Source organism: Plasmodium inui, assembly GCF_000524495.1.
Source record: "Plasmodium inui San Antonio 1 unplaced genomic scaffold supercont1.45, whole genome shotgun sequence".
Lineage (NCBI taxonomy): Eukaryota > Apicomplexa > Aconoidasida > Haemosporida > Plasmodiidae > Plasmodium > Plasmodium inui.
In genome coordinates this window covers 28,729-47,680 of record NW_008481879.1, presented here as the reverse complement: position 1 = coordinate 47,680, position 18,952 = coordinate 28,729, and the positions used below count along the sequence as shown (strand labels likewise).

Genomic DNA, 18,952 nt, shown 5'->3' with positions numbered 1-18,952 from the left:
TCTGATACATCTGTTTTCTTTATTGGTATTGACATTTTAGACACAGGTTTACAGTTTATATCATCATACCTTTCCTCTAATAATACACCAAGTATATTCGTCTACTTCTTACAATGGTGTCATTTATACATTACCATCCTTGCCAGGGACGACAGATAAGGATAACGATGCGGCATGCATGTTCATACACTTTAAATAATAGTACTCCCGGTACAGTAGTATTCACCTCACAACGTAATCCCTAATATATCATTACTCCGCAAACATTGGCATTTTTCACATAATAGTACTCTGGGAAGGTAAACATTCGAAGCGAATAAGTAATTCTTAGACAATACTCCTTCACGCACATGTGTACACTTCCGCCAAGGGTACTCTCTCAATCATGCCCTTTCACACATTATACAGGTATTAATATAATGAAACTCCGGGGAGTGGTATGAATTTGGAACTATAGTGTTTTCTCTATAATATAAGCGTAAACGGTAAGCCATGAAGTTTCAACCTTCTCAATAATCGTACTGTGGGGATATGTACACTCTCAACACATTTGTGCATTTCAAGACGACCTATTAGGCAAATACCAATATTCTCACAAGACAGCACCCCAGATTATCGGTACTCCTTATACAACCATGCTCTTAAGAGAAGGATACTCTGCAGATATCACCATAGCTCAATCATTAATACATTCATATAACAGTACTACAGGAGTTTCCGCAATCCTTAGCATTGGAAACCCGGACACATTAGTACTCTGTTGGCATCTTTTCTCTTGGAATATCTATGTAATTTATAGAATATTGGCCTATGAATAATGACACTCCTCAAGATTCAGTATTCTTCAAACAATAATACTTTTAACATTACATTAGTTCTGGCATAGTTCTATTATGTATATAATATGATCCAAGGAAACCCTTGGGATCTAGGGAACCTCGCAATTGATATCATACAGCCATCGAAAGAATATAAAGACTCCTGAAATAATGCCATTACAAGGACAACTGTACTAATCAGGATAAACTACTCTATACATAACATCAGTTTTCTTCAAGTAATCGTGCAATTCACACATCCTTGTGTCCCACACAACTGTACACCCCATACGGAGGTACTATGGGAACTTCCACACGTTGCGTAACGGTTGGCCGTCCTCATACGGCACAGAGCTAAGTCATAAATTCTGCACCTCTCTTTACTCTACTTAATAATACCGGCTTAACTTTGCCCCTCATCAAATGTCGTCGTACCAGCCATATCAGGCATCTTTAGATATGAGTACTATACATACATCTGTATTGTTTCCATAAGAGTACTCCAAGTCATGAATACTCCATCAGCAAATATCCTGTTCAAATGGAAGTATTATCCATACAACAATACTGTAAACAGGATGATACTCCTCTCACCCCATTACTCTCCCAAAAAATCGTACTCCAAAGGTTATCTTACTCATAAAGGTATGAAACTCCACACTTCATGGTTCCGTTAGTTTAGTAGCAATCCATGTGATCCATATAGATCCACTACTTGTACCTTTATAGAACAGTAGTATGAGGACTTCTATACCCGTCACCATTGAGAAAGTAGAGACAATGGTACTCCCTAAACAATAGTTATACTGGAATATCCATGGACTTCACAGGACACTGTTATTCATATAATAAAAGCATAAACCCTGAATTCTTCACATACACTAGTACATGCACCACTATACTCGTCACATAATAGTAGTAGACTTATATCCGCGCACATTACTGGGAATGGAAATCCACACCAGTATTGTACAAATAATGGTACTCCAAGTGCACTTGTTCTCTTCAAATACAAATACAATAATGGTTTCAGTACTTTCCAGATATGAGTATTACGGACAACACCGTACCTCTCATATACAGTAACACTGGAAGATATCCATATCTCTTACGCATATGTGCTCCTTGAATAATAGCACTGCAGTCACAAGGGAATTTTTCAGATAAGAGTTTCCCAGAACATCCTCACATTTCACATAGCACTGCATTCAGAATGTTCGGGGAGTCCACAGAATGGCACTCTCCATATATTCACGCCCCTCACATGGAATCACCACTGGTATATTGCTCCTTCTTAAATAAATCTATTCCGGGCGGTGTCCTTGGTTCAAAGGATTTAGCTGTCTGTATTGTACTTGTATAATCCCTGAACGCCAATATAATACTACGGCTTGTACACCCTTATATTTCACAATCATGGACACTTGCGACATGTTGCAGCAACTTACACAGTTGTACCTTTTATATAAGATTACAGCACGTATATCTGTGAACTTCATCCAATGATTTCATTCATATAATAGTATTCTTGAAACACACATAGAAAGGAGAAATAATGTTAGCTTTTGCATGTTAGTACTATTTAAATCATAGTACTCCCGGCACAGTTGTACTCATCCCCACGATGCTATTTCTTCCATATCAATACTTTGAACACAGGCGGACTATTCATATGATAGTATTCTGGGAATATCAGCACTTGAAGTTAAAAAGTTATTTTCACACAACCGTAATCTAAGGATATCTTTACACTTGGTAGAGTGGTGCTGGTAAAGTCATGAAGCATGACGTAATGCACCATTCTTCATATAATAATACTTCAGGGACTGCTACAGGTTCCACACAGTAGTTTTGTGCGTATAATATAAGTCAAAATCCTGGGCTTCGAAATTTTTACCCTCCAGATAGTTGTGCTTCAGGCACATCTATAACCTGTGCACCAATGTGTTTCCTAAAGGACAGTACGACGCAAATATGAGTATACTGACAAATTACTGCTCCAGATTATTCTTACTGCCTACGGAGGTAGTCTATTCAGAAAACAATGCACAACAAATATTATCACAGCTCAACCATTAGTATATTCATATAACAGCACTACGACAACTTCTGTAATCATCACCATTCAGAATCCATACACATCCGTACTGCACACGCGTGAATCCTTCTTCAATATCCATACACTCCACGGAATAGTGTTCTCCAAATAATGACACTCGTGAAATATCAATATTTCACACACAAAACTAAGGTGCACATTATAGTAGTCCTCGCACCATAATACCATCGAAATAATGGTGTTGCCGACATTTCTTAGGGGTTGTACAGTCCTGTAGTTCATATAATTGGACCATTAAAGTTAAATAAACACCCTTTACATAATGGCACTTCAGAGATAGGCATTCTCATTTAGTAACAACATTCGGTACATAACGGTAATAATCTTCAAAAGATGGAGCACTGAAGAGATCTATGCGGTTTACACCATAGTAGGCTTCATATAAGACTATTACGGAAACGCTGGTACACTCTATCGTGGATCTCTCTGCATAGAATAGAACATTATGCCATATATCTTATCGACTTTAACATACATTACTTCACAGTACGGTCGTAAGTTTGCCACTCTTCGAATAGTAACGTACCAGGAATCTTAACACTATGCAGATATGAGTACGGCATATACCTATATACTCTTCAGAGAATGATCCTTCCAATCATCCATATTTTCCATACAGCTGTGCATTTCAAATGAAGCTATTATCTAAACAATATTATTGTTAACATAATGGTTTTCTTTAAACACGCATACTTTCCAACAAATAGTACCATAGATATAGTCCCACTAATGAAGCTACATAGGGGCACATTTAATGCTATCCGTAGCACAATACCATTTCTGGAAAATCAATAGCGGAGACAAAAAGGTACTCCTAACATAATCATACTCCTGGAGTAGCAATACTCTTTAAGTAATAGTATTACACATGGGCCCTAGGAGCTCCCCAATCCCGCATGTGATGTAATGAAGTCATTAGACTTACACCAAGACACTTGACATCCTGATAATCCAAGGATAAGTTTATTCCTCAGTGTACACTGCTTCCCACATAACAGTAGTCCTCTCCAATTAACAGTGCACTTCACACATTAAAACCCTCGACGAAGAGATATTCTTCACATACAAATAGTACTGGAGCCTGTGCACCTTTCATTCCATCTGTCCGTGGATAGTAGAAGGTTAAGCTACATACATCCTATCACCCGAATACATCACTTAATACGACTGTCTCGACTTCGCCACTATCCATATAGCACTGTACCAAGCATGTCACGTGTCTCCAGATATGAGTACTATACATCCGTTTGTAGTTGTCTCACATTTCCACTGCCAATCCTGAATACTCCCTAAGAGACAGTGCTATTCAAATAGAGGCTTTATCAACACAACAATATCATTAACATCACGGTACTGCTCGAAGAGACATACTTTTCCATAACAAACTAATTCGAATATAATAATATTCAATATGGGACATCCCACAGCACATAATCGTGGCCCGTAGTATGATAACACTGGAGGTGATGAACATAGATGAACTAATACAGCATTTACATAACAATACAATGGCAATTTTGGGATTCCTCACCATTGAGAATCCAAACACGTAAATAGTGTTTAGGGAAAAATTCTGGAATATCCATGCACTTCACATAACAGTATTACACCTAAATCCGGGCGTTGCATTAGCGTTAGAAAAGTACACCAGTATTTTGCGAAAAAGAGTACCCCAGGCGGTTAGGTGCATCTCATGTAAGAAAACCATAAGCATGTCAGTACTTTGCACGTATGAGTGTTACAGATATTTCAATAGGCTTCATACAATAACACTCCAGGAAAATCCTTACCCCTGACCCAAGTCTCTTGTCCAATTAACAATGTTATCCAGGTAAAATCGCTATTTACCTAATAGTACCCGATGGAAATTATCACTTCTAAAGCAATAATACACCAGGGATAAAGGTGCTCTTTTACACATCGGTATATTATTCCTGTTTGGTAATACTACTGCATCTGTATAGTCATGATATTTACACTTCAAATAGGTGGCCATTCTCATAATAGGCAAAGAGAGGAGACAAATCTTCATAATGCAGCCACATAGAAAAAAAATAAGCACGCTGCTGAAGATATTAGGAACCAAAGGAGTGTGATAAAGAAGAATAACATATAATAAATACAACATATCCACAAGGATACAGCCAGAAGGGCATCTTCACGATGATGCGGCAAAAAGAAACCTTTTCAGAATGATCGGGGCAAAGAAACATGTTCAAAATGACGGCATAAGAGAAAATCTTGAAGATACCAGCAGAAGAAAGAATCCTCATAAAAAAAATAAGAAACAGGACCTCAGCTTAACCATGCCGCAAAAAAAGGGCATCTTCATAGAGAAAATGGCACACGAGAGGACATCTTCAGGAGGCCGCGAAAAAGGGTAAATCATCGTAGAAAGAATAACACACAAAAAGACATGTTCAAGATGCCGCGGGAGAAAGAAGCATCCATATAAAACAAATGACACAAAACAATATATTGAGACTGCCGCCGAAAAATAGAATCATGAGTATGCCGCGGAAGAGAAATATCTTCATAAAAAGAGGGCCTCGCCAAAATATCTTCGCGGTAGCATACAAGAAGGAAGAGGCATCTTTAAAAAGCACCGAAACAGAGGAATATCATGAATATAGCGCGGTAAGAAGATTCTTCGTAACGAAGATGCCCCACCAGCAGGAATTCTTATAATGACATGGAACAGGAAACCTCAACAAGGCACCCGAAGAAGAAACTATCGTCAGGAGAGAAATGAAACACAGACAGGAATCTTAATAGTAGCACGGCGAAACAAGCCGTCCCTATAAGAATGACGAGCCAAAGAAGATATTAGAAGTACAACACGGTAAAATGGATCTTGCAGAAATGGATGGCCTACAGGGAAAATACACCTCACATTGACGCACCATAAAAAAAGAGAACTTCCTAAAAATAGAACAAGGAATATCATCCTGAAAAAAATGCCACACACAGAAACATCTTCATATTGACACAACAAGAGCAGTGTAGCTGTTCAGAAATGTAACACGAAGAAGCATTATTATAGTCACATACCAGATATAAGCATCCTTAGAAAAATGCCACACAGAAAGAAAGCATCATACTACCGCGGCCAAGCAGTACGCATCACAGTGCCGCCGCAAAACAATACACATCAAAGTGACGTAAGACGAGAACAGCACAATGACTCGCACAAAGAGTATCATTAAAATGTAGAAAAAAAAAGCATCATGAAAAAACGACACAGAAGAAATCGTCATAAAAATGCGGCAAGTAAAGGCATCTTCATAAAAATGCGAGCAAAAGTGGTATCTTCATAAGGATGCTGCGAGGGATGTCATCATAAAAGAACCCTCCAGAAATTCTCGTGAAAGGAATGCGGCAGAAAGGTGTATCCCCATGAGAAAATTAGATAGAGAAATATATATAATGAGGAAAAAACAGACAGCCGGCGCGCGACCGATAAAACGAATCAGGGGACCCCCCAAGAATTGATCCACATGAGAGGACTCTGGCAAGGTTAAGCCCCATGAAGCAACAGCGGCGAAAAATTCCGCCACATGGAAACACTTTGGCAAAATTAGGCCACCTGAGGCAACGCCGGCGAAAAATTACGCCACATAGAAGCAAGTTGGCAAAATTACGCCACATAGAAGCACGTTGGCAAAATTACGCCACATAGAAGCACGTTGGCAAAATTACGCCACATGAAGCAACGCAGACGGAAGATTATGGCACAAACAAGCACGTTGGCAAAATTACGGCACATACAACAACGTTGGCAAAATTACGCGACGTAGAAGCACGTTAGCAAAATTACGCCACCTAGAGGCACGTTGGCAGAATTACGCCACATGAAACCACATTCGCAAAATTAGGCCACCTCACGATAGATATATAGAAAACAGGCGCCATGAAAAAATACTCTCATAAAGTTGCACAAAACATGAAAAAAAACAGTAATGGGGATGATACAGCACGAGCGCGCATCAACATGCACTAGGCAGCATGGGGATTGATATGCAAAGAAGTTGCGATATGAATTAATACACTTATAAAAATGCGAAAACATGACAGAACATACTCAGGAAGAATGCGTCGTGCGCGGGAATACTCGTGAAGATATCGAAACATCAAAAAAAACCCTCACAAAAAGGATGGGCCCTGAGAACGCATTCACAGGGATAACGTAACTATAAAAGAAGCCATATAAACACGACGCCCCACGATTTCACGCTTTACCCATTGAATTTGCATATCTCTATTCCAGTGCACTCATAGGAGTTTCCACAGAAAGGCATAAGCACATTTATACGCTAATGCAGCCCTTCTAATCGTATGCAACATACAATTAAAGTTCAATATGAAATTACAACTCATATTCTACCAGTTCAATTTCAACAATCCATTATTCCCTTCATATATGCATAGATAAAAGACGTCATGAAAAACCACGTAATTATAAGGGGCACATCCTTATGCCAAATGAACAATCTTTTAATCTGAATCTGCATATGCTGCTAAATATATTTTTTTTCCGGGTAAAAATATGTACCACTGGTATCATTCTGTCCCTTTCTTCTTCTCTGTCTGGGTATTATTCCTTTTCTATGACGTCAGATTGTTATCATACTTCACGAGGTTAAAACTTCTTATTTTTATCACAGTTGAACTCATCCAGTATATAGAAGGGGAAAGATATACATATATGTATGTATATCCATGGGTATATATATGTTCCATGGTCACATCTAGGGAGCTCAAAGACAAATAGGATGTTATCGATAAATGATAGCGACGTATAGAGGCATGTAAATTACCTGTATCTCTTTGGTCAATATACTCCTTATGCCTCTCGTAATTGATGCATCCTCAGTTCAGACCCATAATGTTAATTCGCTTAACACTTCCAAATGAGAAATCCCGTATATTCCTTTTTTAGTTTACTACAATTCATCATATGCAGAATGGGAAACCCGGTTATACTGAGACACATCTTTTATTCTCAGTTTTCTTTCATCATCCAATACTGGAATTTTCTCTTAATATTTATGATGTATCCGTTGTAATATATTATAACCACTCCGACAATTCCTTCACTATCTTCTTTTGTTCCTGTATTATATATATCTAGGGGTAATCAGAATGAATTGGTGCATCATGATTCTTGTCATGGCCTATCGATTTTGGTTTGCTTCTCATTGATATACTTGGACTGCACTGTATGCTCCGTTGCTTTACATACGGATGTAATACTGGTATTTTTCTGTTTTTTTCCTTGTTAAATTTTGCCCATAATAAGTAATCCCCTCAACCGAATTAATCAGACCGTGTTAGCACATTTGTAGTAGTCGGCGACTCCCGTAACGGGAGAAGAGGAACTCTAAAATATAGTCATTGCAATATTTTGTCCTTCCCACAGTCTACTGTTCGGTGAATGATGCTAACTCTTGCTATTCACCTGCATACTTTTCCCCATTTAGTGAATCTCCTTATTCGAAATTGATTTCCTCTTTATTTAATATTAAACTGATATAGTGACAGATTTAACAGTTCTATTAACACCATGATAAGCTTCTCAGTTGATCTTATAACTCTATATCCGGAAGGGTATATCCTCTAAAAGGATATCAGATTCACATGCATGCGTGCTGTGCTATCAAAATAAATAATTATAAACTTCTGGAGTTAATTATTCATTGAATACTTAGGAGAAATATCCTTTACAGTTTGTGTCTAATTGCAGCTAATTCTGTATTTTGAGAAAATATTGCTTCTTACCTCGCCCTTTAGTCGGCCACTATAGTTTCATGCGGCAATCAGTACACACCAATGAAGGACATGTCGAGTATTGCAAAATGTGTCGGAAAAAAAAAAAAAAAAAAGGAAATCACAGAAAATACGCGCACACCTCTGAAAACAACTTTCTTGCAAAATTCATCATGTGTATAAAATCACTATTATATTTTAATGTCTGGGTTATTACAATGTGCAATATCCATTCCGGTACACCGACGTGTGGGGCGTGTGTCCTCATAACTGTTTAGAAGCAATATATTAGGGTTATAGCACGTATCAAGATAATATTACTACACAGACATATATATATATATGTATACATAAGTATATATAGGTACATGTACCATTGTAAAAGTCAGGAGAAAATTACTAAAATATGCAGTCATATATATTTGCGCCCCCACATTTACTAATCTCTAAGGTTTCTCATAAGGGTTGCGCTACACACGAAGGTGATCGCGAAAAAAGTAATGCTCTTCAATAAACCTAAAATCTTACTTATAAGAAAATGCTCCTCTTTTGTACAATAAGACATAAATGGAGGTTTCAAGCGGAACGCGTCTGCAAGGGACATATGTCACAATATTGTTCTCTGTATATGATCCGCCCTAGCTCCTGCATTGCCTTTTATCTGTTTTCTTCTTTCCTTATGCGTAAAATGTGACCATAGATAAGAAGCAACAAACAGAAACGATTTCCATCATGAATACGAAGAGGAGACATTTTAAATATGTAATTTTACACTGATGCTACAGCTTGCATAGAATCCATGTTTTCATATCTTTGCCTACTTCCCTCCTTTTTTTATTATCCTCAGTTTAGTCCTATTCATAATGCATTATATGAAGTGCTCATCTTCGCTGTATAATTAAATATAGGTCACTGCTCTCAAATTAGACAGACGTATAAACAGTGGATGCCATATTAAAACTTGCTTCCATCAGATTCTTATAAATAATTAAAATTCTTCTCATTCTTATAAGACGCTATCCAAGGCGTCTTCAGAGGGGGGGAACCATTTATTATTAACGTAACCCCCCCAGACCAATTACTATTAATATTCATTACTTCTGTACAACATGGGAGAACACATGTTATATGATTGCCTCCACACAGATTTCCGCTGTGCACTTTGGAACAATTCGCTCCTATTAGAATAAATAAATATGCACATGTCGGCATTGTTTCAATCTCAAAGTTGATTCCATCAATATGGGGCAACCGAATGTGTGTACTCCCTCATGAGGCACGGAGTACTGCTCGCGTGTTGTCATGTAAAGATCATAATATTTAACGTCTGAAAGGCGGTTTTATTATCCTTTCCCAATCAGACCATACAATTCCTGTCCTAGTTTTAACGTAGTCCTACTGTCCAACTGTTTAAGACACATTTCTCTTGTCACCCATGCTTGGTGATAGAATTACGTGATGTTAACAGCAACTTGCATGTTTGCCTTAAGGAATTTGCAATGGTGTTTTGGTCAGTATTTACCTCAATGTTCAGAATCCATATACGCCTACTGACAGATGTCCTCTATAAACACATTTAGACCTGTTCATATTTCCTGAGCCATTTCTTTTTTGCAAATTACATCAGAAACCCATCTTACTGTAAGGGAGAACGGACAAGGAAAAAACAAAACAAAAAAATGATTCCTGGTATTTATACCAATCAGCGGCCATACATAAATGGCATCGCAAGGAAAAATTATCACTTCGCTTATAATAACAGACGGAACGTTCTCCAACCTTAATTTTTTTTACATTATCCCCACCCAATTGGAACTCTGTAGTTTGTTTAAAATTGTCGCGGCTACAGATTCTATCCACATTCACTATGCTAGAATTGATATCTCCGTAAATATACTCTCGTTGTTATGGTACAGCCTACACGTTATACAATAACAGAATTGGTGTAATTTGGACCCGCCAGTATCCAACTAATTGCATTGCGCATCAGAAGAATATGAACTTTCAGCTCAACATTCCAATATAATACAAGTTACATAAGATTAATTACACCGTAAAGCAAATAATGTTACCGCGGCCCCTACGAAGTGAGAACTTTATAATGCAACGCATTACTGCCCTTTTATTCTTCCTAAATATCCAGAAATATAGATCCACTTACGTAATGAGATAGTGAAGAATAATAAAAAATGATTCTTCCAGAGGATTCGGACAACATAGTGGGGGACTCACCCATATTACTCTGTATGCCGTAGAGACTAGATCTGCACGTATTTCTCTCGTGTGATCCCTCCGTTGTGATGAACCTTACTATTAGGTGTACATAGAGCAACCGTAACATATACATCATTGTAAGCAAATTAAGGAACACCATAAAGCGTTCATGTCTTTCCTGCTTCTCCTGCATGTTTCATTACGCGATACTCTAAGAAAATTTTTAAAAAGATTGAAATGGAGGAAACCTTTTTTTTCCGCAGCATGACATGTTTGTATGCTTCATTGATTCTACGGTTTCTTTTACCATGATGTTGTCATGTTGTATGAAATATAGGAATTACGCAGTCACTTTTTCTTTGGCTGAATCTCGTAAAATGATTTCTCAAAAATTATATATAAGAATGAATTTATCTTGGACAGCATTTTTAATTGTGGTGTTACATGTACTATCATATAAACTAGATGGGTATATTTGGTGTGAATGACATAGTTCAAGACACCGTGCCAAGAGGGTACCTTTCCTTACCTCATAATATCTAAGCATTGCAAAGGATCCGTTCATAAATAACGAAGCACACATAAGCTTCCAATGAGGAGTCACTTTTCGAACGAAATTAAATCCCAGAATATACGCCTTCTATACAGTCCAATGACACGACATGATATTTGCTATACTTAATTTGTTCCAATTCTTTTTCTTCCTCGGGCACGGAGGCCTCCTGTTTCGCATTATTAACAAAGGATAAATACACGTGTGTTTACTATTCTAGCGCGCAAGAATAGTTCTTAGAAATCCTTCAATTAATTCACCATCAACAAGAAGCGGAAAGTAATTAATCAGAAGGAACTGAACCCCAGAAACAGGAAGGGATAGGGAATTTCTAGATATCCTCTTTTATCCGAAGAAAAGATGGTTAACCCAGGGCTATGAAGCCGCCTTATATGCGGTACATATATATCATCTTGCGCCTCTTTGCAAATTAAGATTATATGTTACACTTTCCGATAAATGCATATGTCATGTCTGAAGCCCCAGACTCTTACCACATGGCGTATCCTGACATGGCACGCACTGTATAATAGTACAATCCTTTCTTCTCCGTTCCTTTTTGGCAGATCCTTTCCAATTTTAAGGTATCCTTTTATAGAGAAGTAACTATAAGGCTAAGCCGTATTTTATGATCAGGGGACTGACTTTAATCGGCATGACAGCCTCCTCCCCACACTTTATTAATATAACACGGGTTTATAAAAGATACGTATGCTCCTAATTCGATTGTTATTATTTTATTGAAAGGACAGGTTTTTTTCCAAATCTAACAAGGTAGCGAACTAAAGTGCAAATTCTTTCGAAAAAGAATTTTTTTGCATAAAACATATAATATACATAACGACAGCATTATTCCACCTACTCCTTCAGGACATCTCTGCAGTGTCTGAATATTTTTGCTTCATAAGACAATGTGTATTTATTACATCATCGTTCAGAAGAAGCAGACACTATCCCGGAAGATTTCAGGGATGGCAATAGCATGTAAAACAAACAGGTCAATACAATAAACAATGTAATATAGGGAAAATTACTAGTTCAGAATATTCACCTTTAACCTATATTATGAGTGGTCGCATTCGACACCGGGATTTCCTTGCGAGATATATAAAAACAGATTTCCTACCATTTTGAATAATAATAATAAAGGGCAGTACCACGATAATGACACACACATCGAACGTGTTCATTCAAACAATATGCTAGGTGATTTCACACACTATTTCATAAATGTCCTATCACAACTTTCACCCCTCAAGAACACCCAAGAAACATGTGTTATGTAAATATGTAGAGTTGTTTGACCACTTATTTCACCATCACTACATGTTCTGGTTGTTCTTTGAATCCTGACTATTTATACGAAACAATAAGGAAAGGTCTAATGGGAACGGTAGAAGTGTTCTGCATACTGTGCGAACTGGCGTGTGCACACGTTCTTCGTACTTGACTCCTTAATGAAAAGGATTCTTCTTGCGACTTTCATTACGTTGGCACAAAGGAACACATTGCCTGCATATGCTAAATACCCTTGTTCCGAATGAAAATCTTATACGAACAGCAACTATTGATACATCTTCATCCGAACGGAACTTTACAGCAGTTACTCCGTCTGACAATATCTTTCAACGCCTAGGTTATTATTCAAAACTTCCGTAAAATCTTGCCAGCCAAAATGAGAGGACGTCACCCATGGAAAAATTGTTAGAGCACCGGTGAGGATTCTGAAATATTTAAGTGCACATCTGAAACGTGGTAGCTCCGTCAGGAATCAAATTCCGCGGCAGGTAGGAATGCATCGATATCAACTTCTACTGCAGTTCTCAGTGTTGTAAGGTTGAAAGCAATGACACCGGGTATACACACGGAAAATATAAATGTAAAATAAGAAAAAATTGGGAATGTGTACCTACGGTCCGAACTATTCAATTTGATGATATTGTACGTACAGATTGAAGGTGTCCCGCATCGGATCCCCCAGCCGCGGATATTACCCAACGGGTATCGCCCTCCTCTTCCTTTTCCTAGTAGGTTCAGTCTATTTTATCCACCAGCCTCTCTGCTTTACCTATCAGTTTATGGAAATCTGTCACAATCCACCACACAAGGATTTGGCAATGTGGGGACTACACAATATTCTTAAGTGCTACGGATGCTCCCGCCTCTGTCCTTATGCTTACGACTTTTGGGACAGGGAACTAGCAATCCTAACGACAGCCCACACGCGGGGTAGCCCCACAAACACTATATAATGATGCCATTGCCTTTATTGAGGTGTTATTTATTATCTTAATACTTGGGGGGGCCCATTACAGAGGTTACCTTTCTTATGGAAGTATAGATATATGTATATATATACACACGCAAAAAATATCATTTACTGCACTGTTGTCACTATTTAGAACACGCCGTGGAACCGGAACCAACTCCTCGTGCCAAATCTGTCCCCTAGAGCAATAAACGCCCTTAGAATCGCAGTTTCCCCTGAAACACAGGAAGCGCAAAGCCGGAGGAAGGGTACACATACAGACAACAATGTGTAGCCATAACTGCGAAAAGAAGAGGGATATATGATATGATAGTGACGACGTACCACTGTTCGACCCTGAATATAAATAGTTAATATGTAATTAACACATCCCAAAAACTGTATACATGCAAGATAAAAAAAAACATGATCCCCAACAGATTCTAGATCTAGCTACGGACTTTTTAGATGAATCAAAAAAGAAGAATGCAAATTGACCAAACAACATTCCCTCCAAATTGTCGTGCAAACATTTATCATAAATGAAGGTGTTATATGTGAAATTATCTGACGGAGCAACCTAACCGGAATGGGTGCACACAACTTTCGTGATTTGCACTTACAAAAACATCAGTGGCATAGTTTGCAACCTAAATACTCGTACACTCTTGATATGTTCAAAGAGAACAATCAATTCGACAATTTACAGCAGGGACGCAAAACCGAAGAACAATGTGTTCAAGAAAATGTAATGTTCGAGAGAAAGCAGTTTAACGCAGAAGCATATACTCCTTTCATACAAAGGCGAGGAATTATATGTAACAATTAGGTTTCAAAAGAACACATACATATGAAACAGTACACTCCAGATAGTCTGTCTGATAAAGTTATCAGGCTCTACCGAAAAGACACAACCAAGTATGTAATACATCAGACCACGAATAACACGTCAGGAACAAATTGCCATAAAGAGAGACAGGAGGTGCATAACCACGAATTGTGTGTAATTACAGATGAAGAAGTAGAAATGGAAATGTTCATATCGCCCTTCATGATGCTTCTGGATGAATGCAAAGAGCAATAGGATTTACAAGAGGTGGGGTCGTGCATGACCGGCCACACAGGGAATTTTCTGAACGAAGAAAATATGGAGACGTTCGCAGACATAGCAGATACCCAAAGAATTTCTTGGGGGATGTCAAAAAAGAGAAAAAACACGTTGAGGATAAACCAAAAAGATCTACAAGCCTCATATAGGAGGAGACAAGCGATCAATAGCATAGCACCGGTCAGCACTATGATAATAATGTAGCTTCAGCAGAACAGATTCAGCGGCGAAACAAAACATGCATACATACATGTTACATTGGAATGGTGTTCATACGAATTGCCTAAAAGGAGATGACTTTGAGAGAACTTTGATAAATACAGAGTACAGAAACATGCGAAGACCTCCTACCAAGAAAAAGGAGGCGACCCCTACTTCTGGAGACATGGACATCAAGTAAGTGAGATAGTCACCAAATTAGGAAGATAATCAACCCCATTGTTTGGCACAATTGGAATGCGAAACACATGTCAAAGGCGACTCACCAATTGCGACTCATCCTCTGAGGAACATATCTGGAGGCCGGGAAATATTTCATCTACGTCTGTATGCCCCCTTCGTGTTCAATGTCGTGGTGGATAAATTTTCCATAAGATATAGAGAGGAAAGAATGTTCAAATGCGGAATGCGAGATCCACTATTTGTAATAATCCTCCCAGAGGCTTCCTGACAGTAGTCCCGTTATTTGTCCTCTTAAATACTCGTTATACATAACAACCTGGGGACCTACACAACAGGTACAAGAAGATCACTGTCTATTTGTTTCACTTAATGATAAACATGGCATATTGGATTCTGTATTCCCTTGCACCTATTAAATTAGAGGGGACTGTCCTATGAGACACGTAGAAACATGGAATTTACATAAAATACTCTCTTCCATCCGGACGCTTCACTACGGAACACGGCACAGCCCACCTAAGACACCACAATAGAAATCACAAACTGATAAAATCTCCTTAGAGGCAAAATCATAAGTTGACAGTAAAAAAAAAAAAAACAATGGAGACCCTATTCCCTTTTTAACTTTTCCCCCAATAGATTCAACCCGTGGTGTATGAATCCCCCACAAGGTCATATCATCAGCTGGTGTGCGCTCAGTGAGGAACAGCGGCGACTTCATCAGAGCTGTTAATGCGAGTGAGCGGGCCCTCCGCCTTTATCTTCCCACCACAGATCACGCGTGTAAAAATGCATACATAGGAAGCATATATAGTAAGAACGTTTGGGGTTGCGTTGCTTTGGTTTGCTTTTCTTCTCTCTGCACTTCTTTTCCTTTTTTTTTTTTGTTTTTTTCTTTTCTATTCCTGCCCTGTCCTCCCCCCAAGATGGGCGAACAAATTGACAGCCGGCACTTCGACTACGTGCTGCCTTTCCACGTCGACGTGGACCAGATAAATGAAGCAAACAAGACGTGCATATACGTCAGCGGGAATGTCAACCCACAAGTGTATAGCCAAACCACCAGTGGCAGATTGATCAAGTTGTTAGGAGGGGCCTACAATTACCACCTGGAAAGAGAAGCGGAAGCGGTGGCAGAAAGGGAAGCTCCAGTTGAGGAGAAGCTGCAGCTAGATCGCACGTCCAACGGTGGAGTCACCACCTCGGAACAAATCCTAGCAGATAAGACTCTCCGGAGGAATGGCACAGACAGTGTCGTACCCCCTCCTCGGCCCACAGCCAAAGACACAAATGTTCAGTGGGGGAATCGAATCACCTCAGTTCAACATACGGATAGAATACACACAAGGGTTTCGAGACGATCGAGAAAAGACCATGGACCAGATAATCGTAAGGAACTTCGAACAGATAATTGACCAAGGTATGTACAAATTTCAGCAATTTCATGTCCGAATCGAGATTTTACGTGAATGCACTTACGTTCTGGTAAGCATTATCAATTCGATCATTCTTAACTTTATTCACAACAACATAAGCTTGAACTTCGTGGTGAATTCGGTGAACATTGGGATAGTCGATCGGAACGAGTATGGCACTTATGTGGAGGAGCTGTCTCGTCTATGTGCTGGCAGCGTAGCAGAAGGCCCTGGGCATGTCGCCAATGGAGGGGTTAACATCAATCAAACCTCTGTTTCAGCCACTGGTCTGACTGCCCCCAAATAAGCGGACAAGCTCTTTTACTCACAGCCACAGATGAACATCCCAGAAATTATTTTGGCCCCCCTGGGCAAGGAACTGAGCCGGTACTGCCCCAGCGCCTTCTGTTTCATCGTCGCACCCGAATTTCAGAAGCTTATCTCAAACATAGTGCTAGACAGCTCTGTCGGAATGTGGTCTGAGGTGTTTAGCCTATCCAGGTGGTACTCTTGAGAAGTGTCTCGACTTCTGCCCAGCGGAATCAGACACAGTTACGCTTCACACTTGAACCAGGTGGAAACGTGCCTCGCGAGCAACTAAATCGGGGGGCGAGGCGCGCGACACGGTGAAGCGGGAACCACCTGAAGTATGCCAACCGGCCAAAGTTACATCCTTCCGGGGCTTAGCCTTGTCTCATCCTTCTTCTTCTTCTTTGTCATCTTCTCCTTCTAAATATTATTCTTACCGTATCAATTTAATGCATAGTGCATCAAGGAATTGGAAGAGCTTCTTAAGATGTACCTCCTTCACTAACGTGGACAAAGAGCGCCGTAGTGTTTAGTAATTTAAAAATTCATTTGTCTCTGGAATTTCCGTGTTAGGGAAGCTACCCCCATTGTGTACTTCCCTATTGAGTACTTAATTTTCCTGATCCCCGGCTAATGATAATTGTGTTCCGCTCCGGTTCTACATATATCTATAGATGTCTATCTGTGAATATTCTACATTATTTCGGTGGCATATCATTATTTATTGATGTGAAGAGGGGACCTTTACCACGGTTCACTTTTTATTCCTTCGTTTCTCCTGCTTATACCTATTAATTAGCATACCGTCAATTCATTTTTGTGAATTATACGTGTCCTAGAAGAATATAGAATGGTATGAGCATACGGAAGCTTGAAATTCTAGCGTGAAGTATGAACTGTATCTATCTCATTTTTTAAGATGATTGACTCCTACAGACAGTGGTCACTTTTTACAAGTGACGCTTAAATTCAAAAATCGATTTGGACATCTCCCTATGAGAGATAGATGCGGTACCATATATTTTCCTTTTTCACAGTACCGATAAATTTACAATTTAGTTCTGCTATAATTTTTACTATACTATGTTATATTATTAATTCTTCTAAAAATTACGTATTTACAGATAGTCCTCATTTAATTTCTGGTACAGGAACTGGCTCTAGAAAAAATATCCACGAATTTCTTCGTCGGTGCTTAGTTCCTTTCTGAAATTTTGACTAGATTGAACTGCCGTTCAAGTTACATACACGTTTTAGATAATATGAGGTATACTCCTTGTGTAAAATGGAAATATGACATAAGTAAGATGAAGAAGCCAATGTGTTTATTTTTGTCAGAAACTGATATTCTTACGACTAAACTTGTTACTCCCTGGTAAAAATTTTCAGAACCCTAAAAACATCAGATACCAATGAGAAAGGGGCATGCTCAGATTCGTTAGAGGTAATAGATTCCCTAGTTCCGTGACCTTCCAGAATTACTCCAGAGAAGTATTCCTATAGAAGATAATTTTAATAAGCCATAAATTAAGAATCTCTAAGATAATAACGGTCTTATATCGTTATTTAATTATGGAAATAAGATTCCTAAATCGAAGCAGGAATCACTCTACATATTCAAATATGTAGCCTTAGTATAAATCGCGAGTGATAAACAGTAGAGCCTGAACCGTAAGCCCTGGACCCGAAATCAAAGGCACTCACAATAAAAGCGTGAAATCTGGAGCTGAACCGGAAGCCCTGACCAATAGGGGAAAAAACTAAATCTAGACCCTAAACCGTGAAGCCGGAGACCATAGCATCTAAAATCTCAACCTAGACCCTGAAGCGTCATACCAGGAAACTAGACCCCTAAATCATGAACCCAAAGAGCTCAACCCCTCAAACCTAAACGTGAATCCTGAAGCACTAAGTAATAAAATCGGAGTCCTAATCCCTAAACCATAAACGCTGACCCTTGGACGCCTAAAACCTGACCCCTAAGCCCTAACCCATGAAAC

The 18,952-nt window shown here is 38.9% G+C and overlaps 3 protein-coding genes across 3 annotated transcripts; all 3 read left to right on the top strand.

Annotated features, from left to right (window-relative positions):
- Nucleotides 1-5,129: 5,129 nt before the first annotated feature.
- C922_05209 (hypothetical protein) lies at nucleotides 5,130-5,321 on the top strand (the record flags this gene model as incomplete). Its single annotated transcript, XM_008820781.1, has 1 exon — nucleotides 5,130-5,321. One exon carries the CDS (start codon nucleotides 5,130-5,132, stop codon nucleotides 5,319-5,321), a length of 192 nt encoding a protein of 63 aa, XP_008819003.1.
- Nucleotides 5,322-14,307: 8,986 nt separating this feature from the next.
- Nucleotides 14,308-14,802, top strand: C922_05208 (hypothetical protein; the record flags this gene model as incomplete). The annotated part of the gene is made up of 2 exons (XM_008820780.1): nucleotides 14,308-14,536; nucleotides 14,588-14,802. 2 exons carry the CDS (start codon nucleotides 14,308-14,310, stop codon nucleotides 14,800-14,802), a joined length of 444 nt encoding a protein of 147 aa, XP_008819002.1.
- A 262-nt stretch (nucleotides 14,803-15,064) lies between these two features.
- Nucleotides 15,065-17,157, top strand: C922_05207 (hypothetical protein; the record flags this gene model as incomplete). The annotated part of the gene is made up of 6 exons (XM_008820779.1): nucleotides 15,065-15,222; nucleotides 15,334-15,469; nucleotides 15,868-15,915; nucleotides 16,155-16,358; nucleotides 16,447-16,930; nucleotides 16,952-17,157. The coding sequence occupies 6 exons, from the start codon at nucleotides 15,065-15,067 to the stop codon at nucleotides 17,155-17,157; spliced, it is 1,236 nt and encodes a 411-aa protein (XP_008819001.1).
- Nucleotides 17,158-18,952: the final 1,795 nt, after the last annotated feature.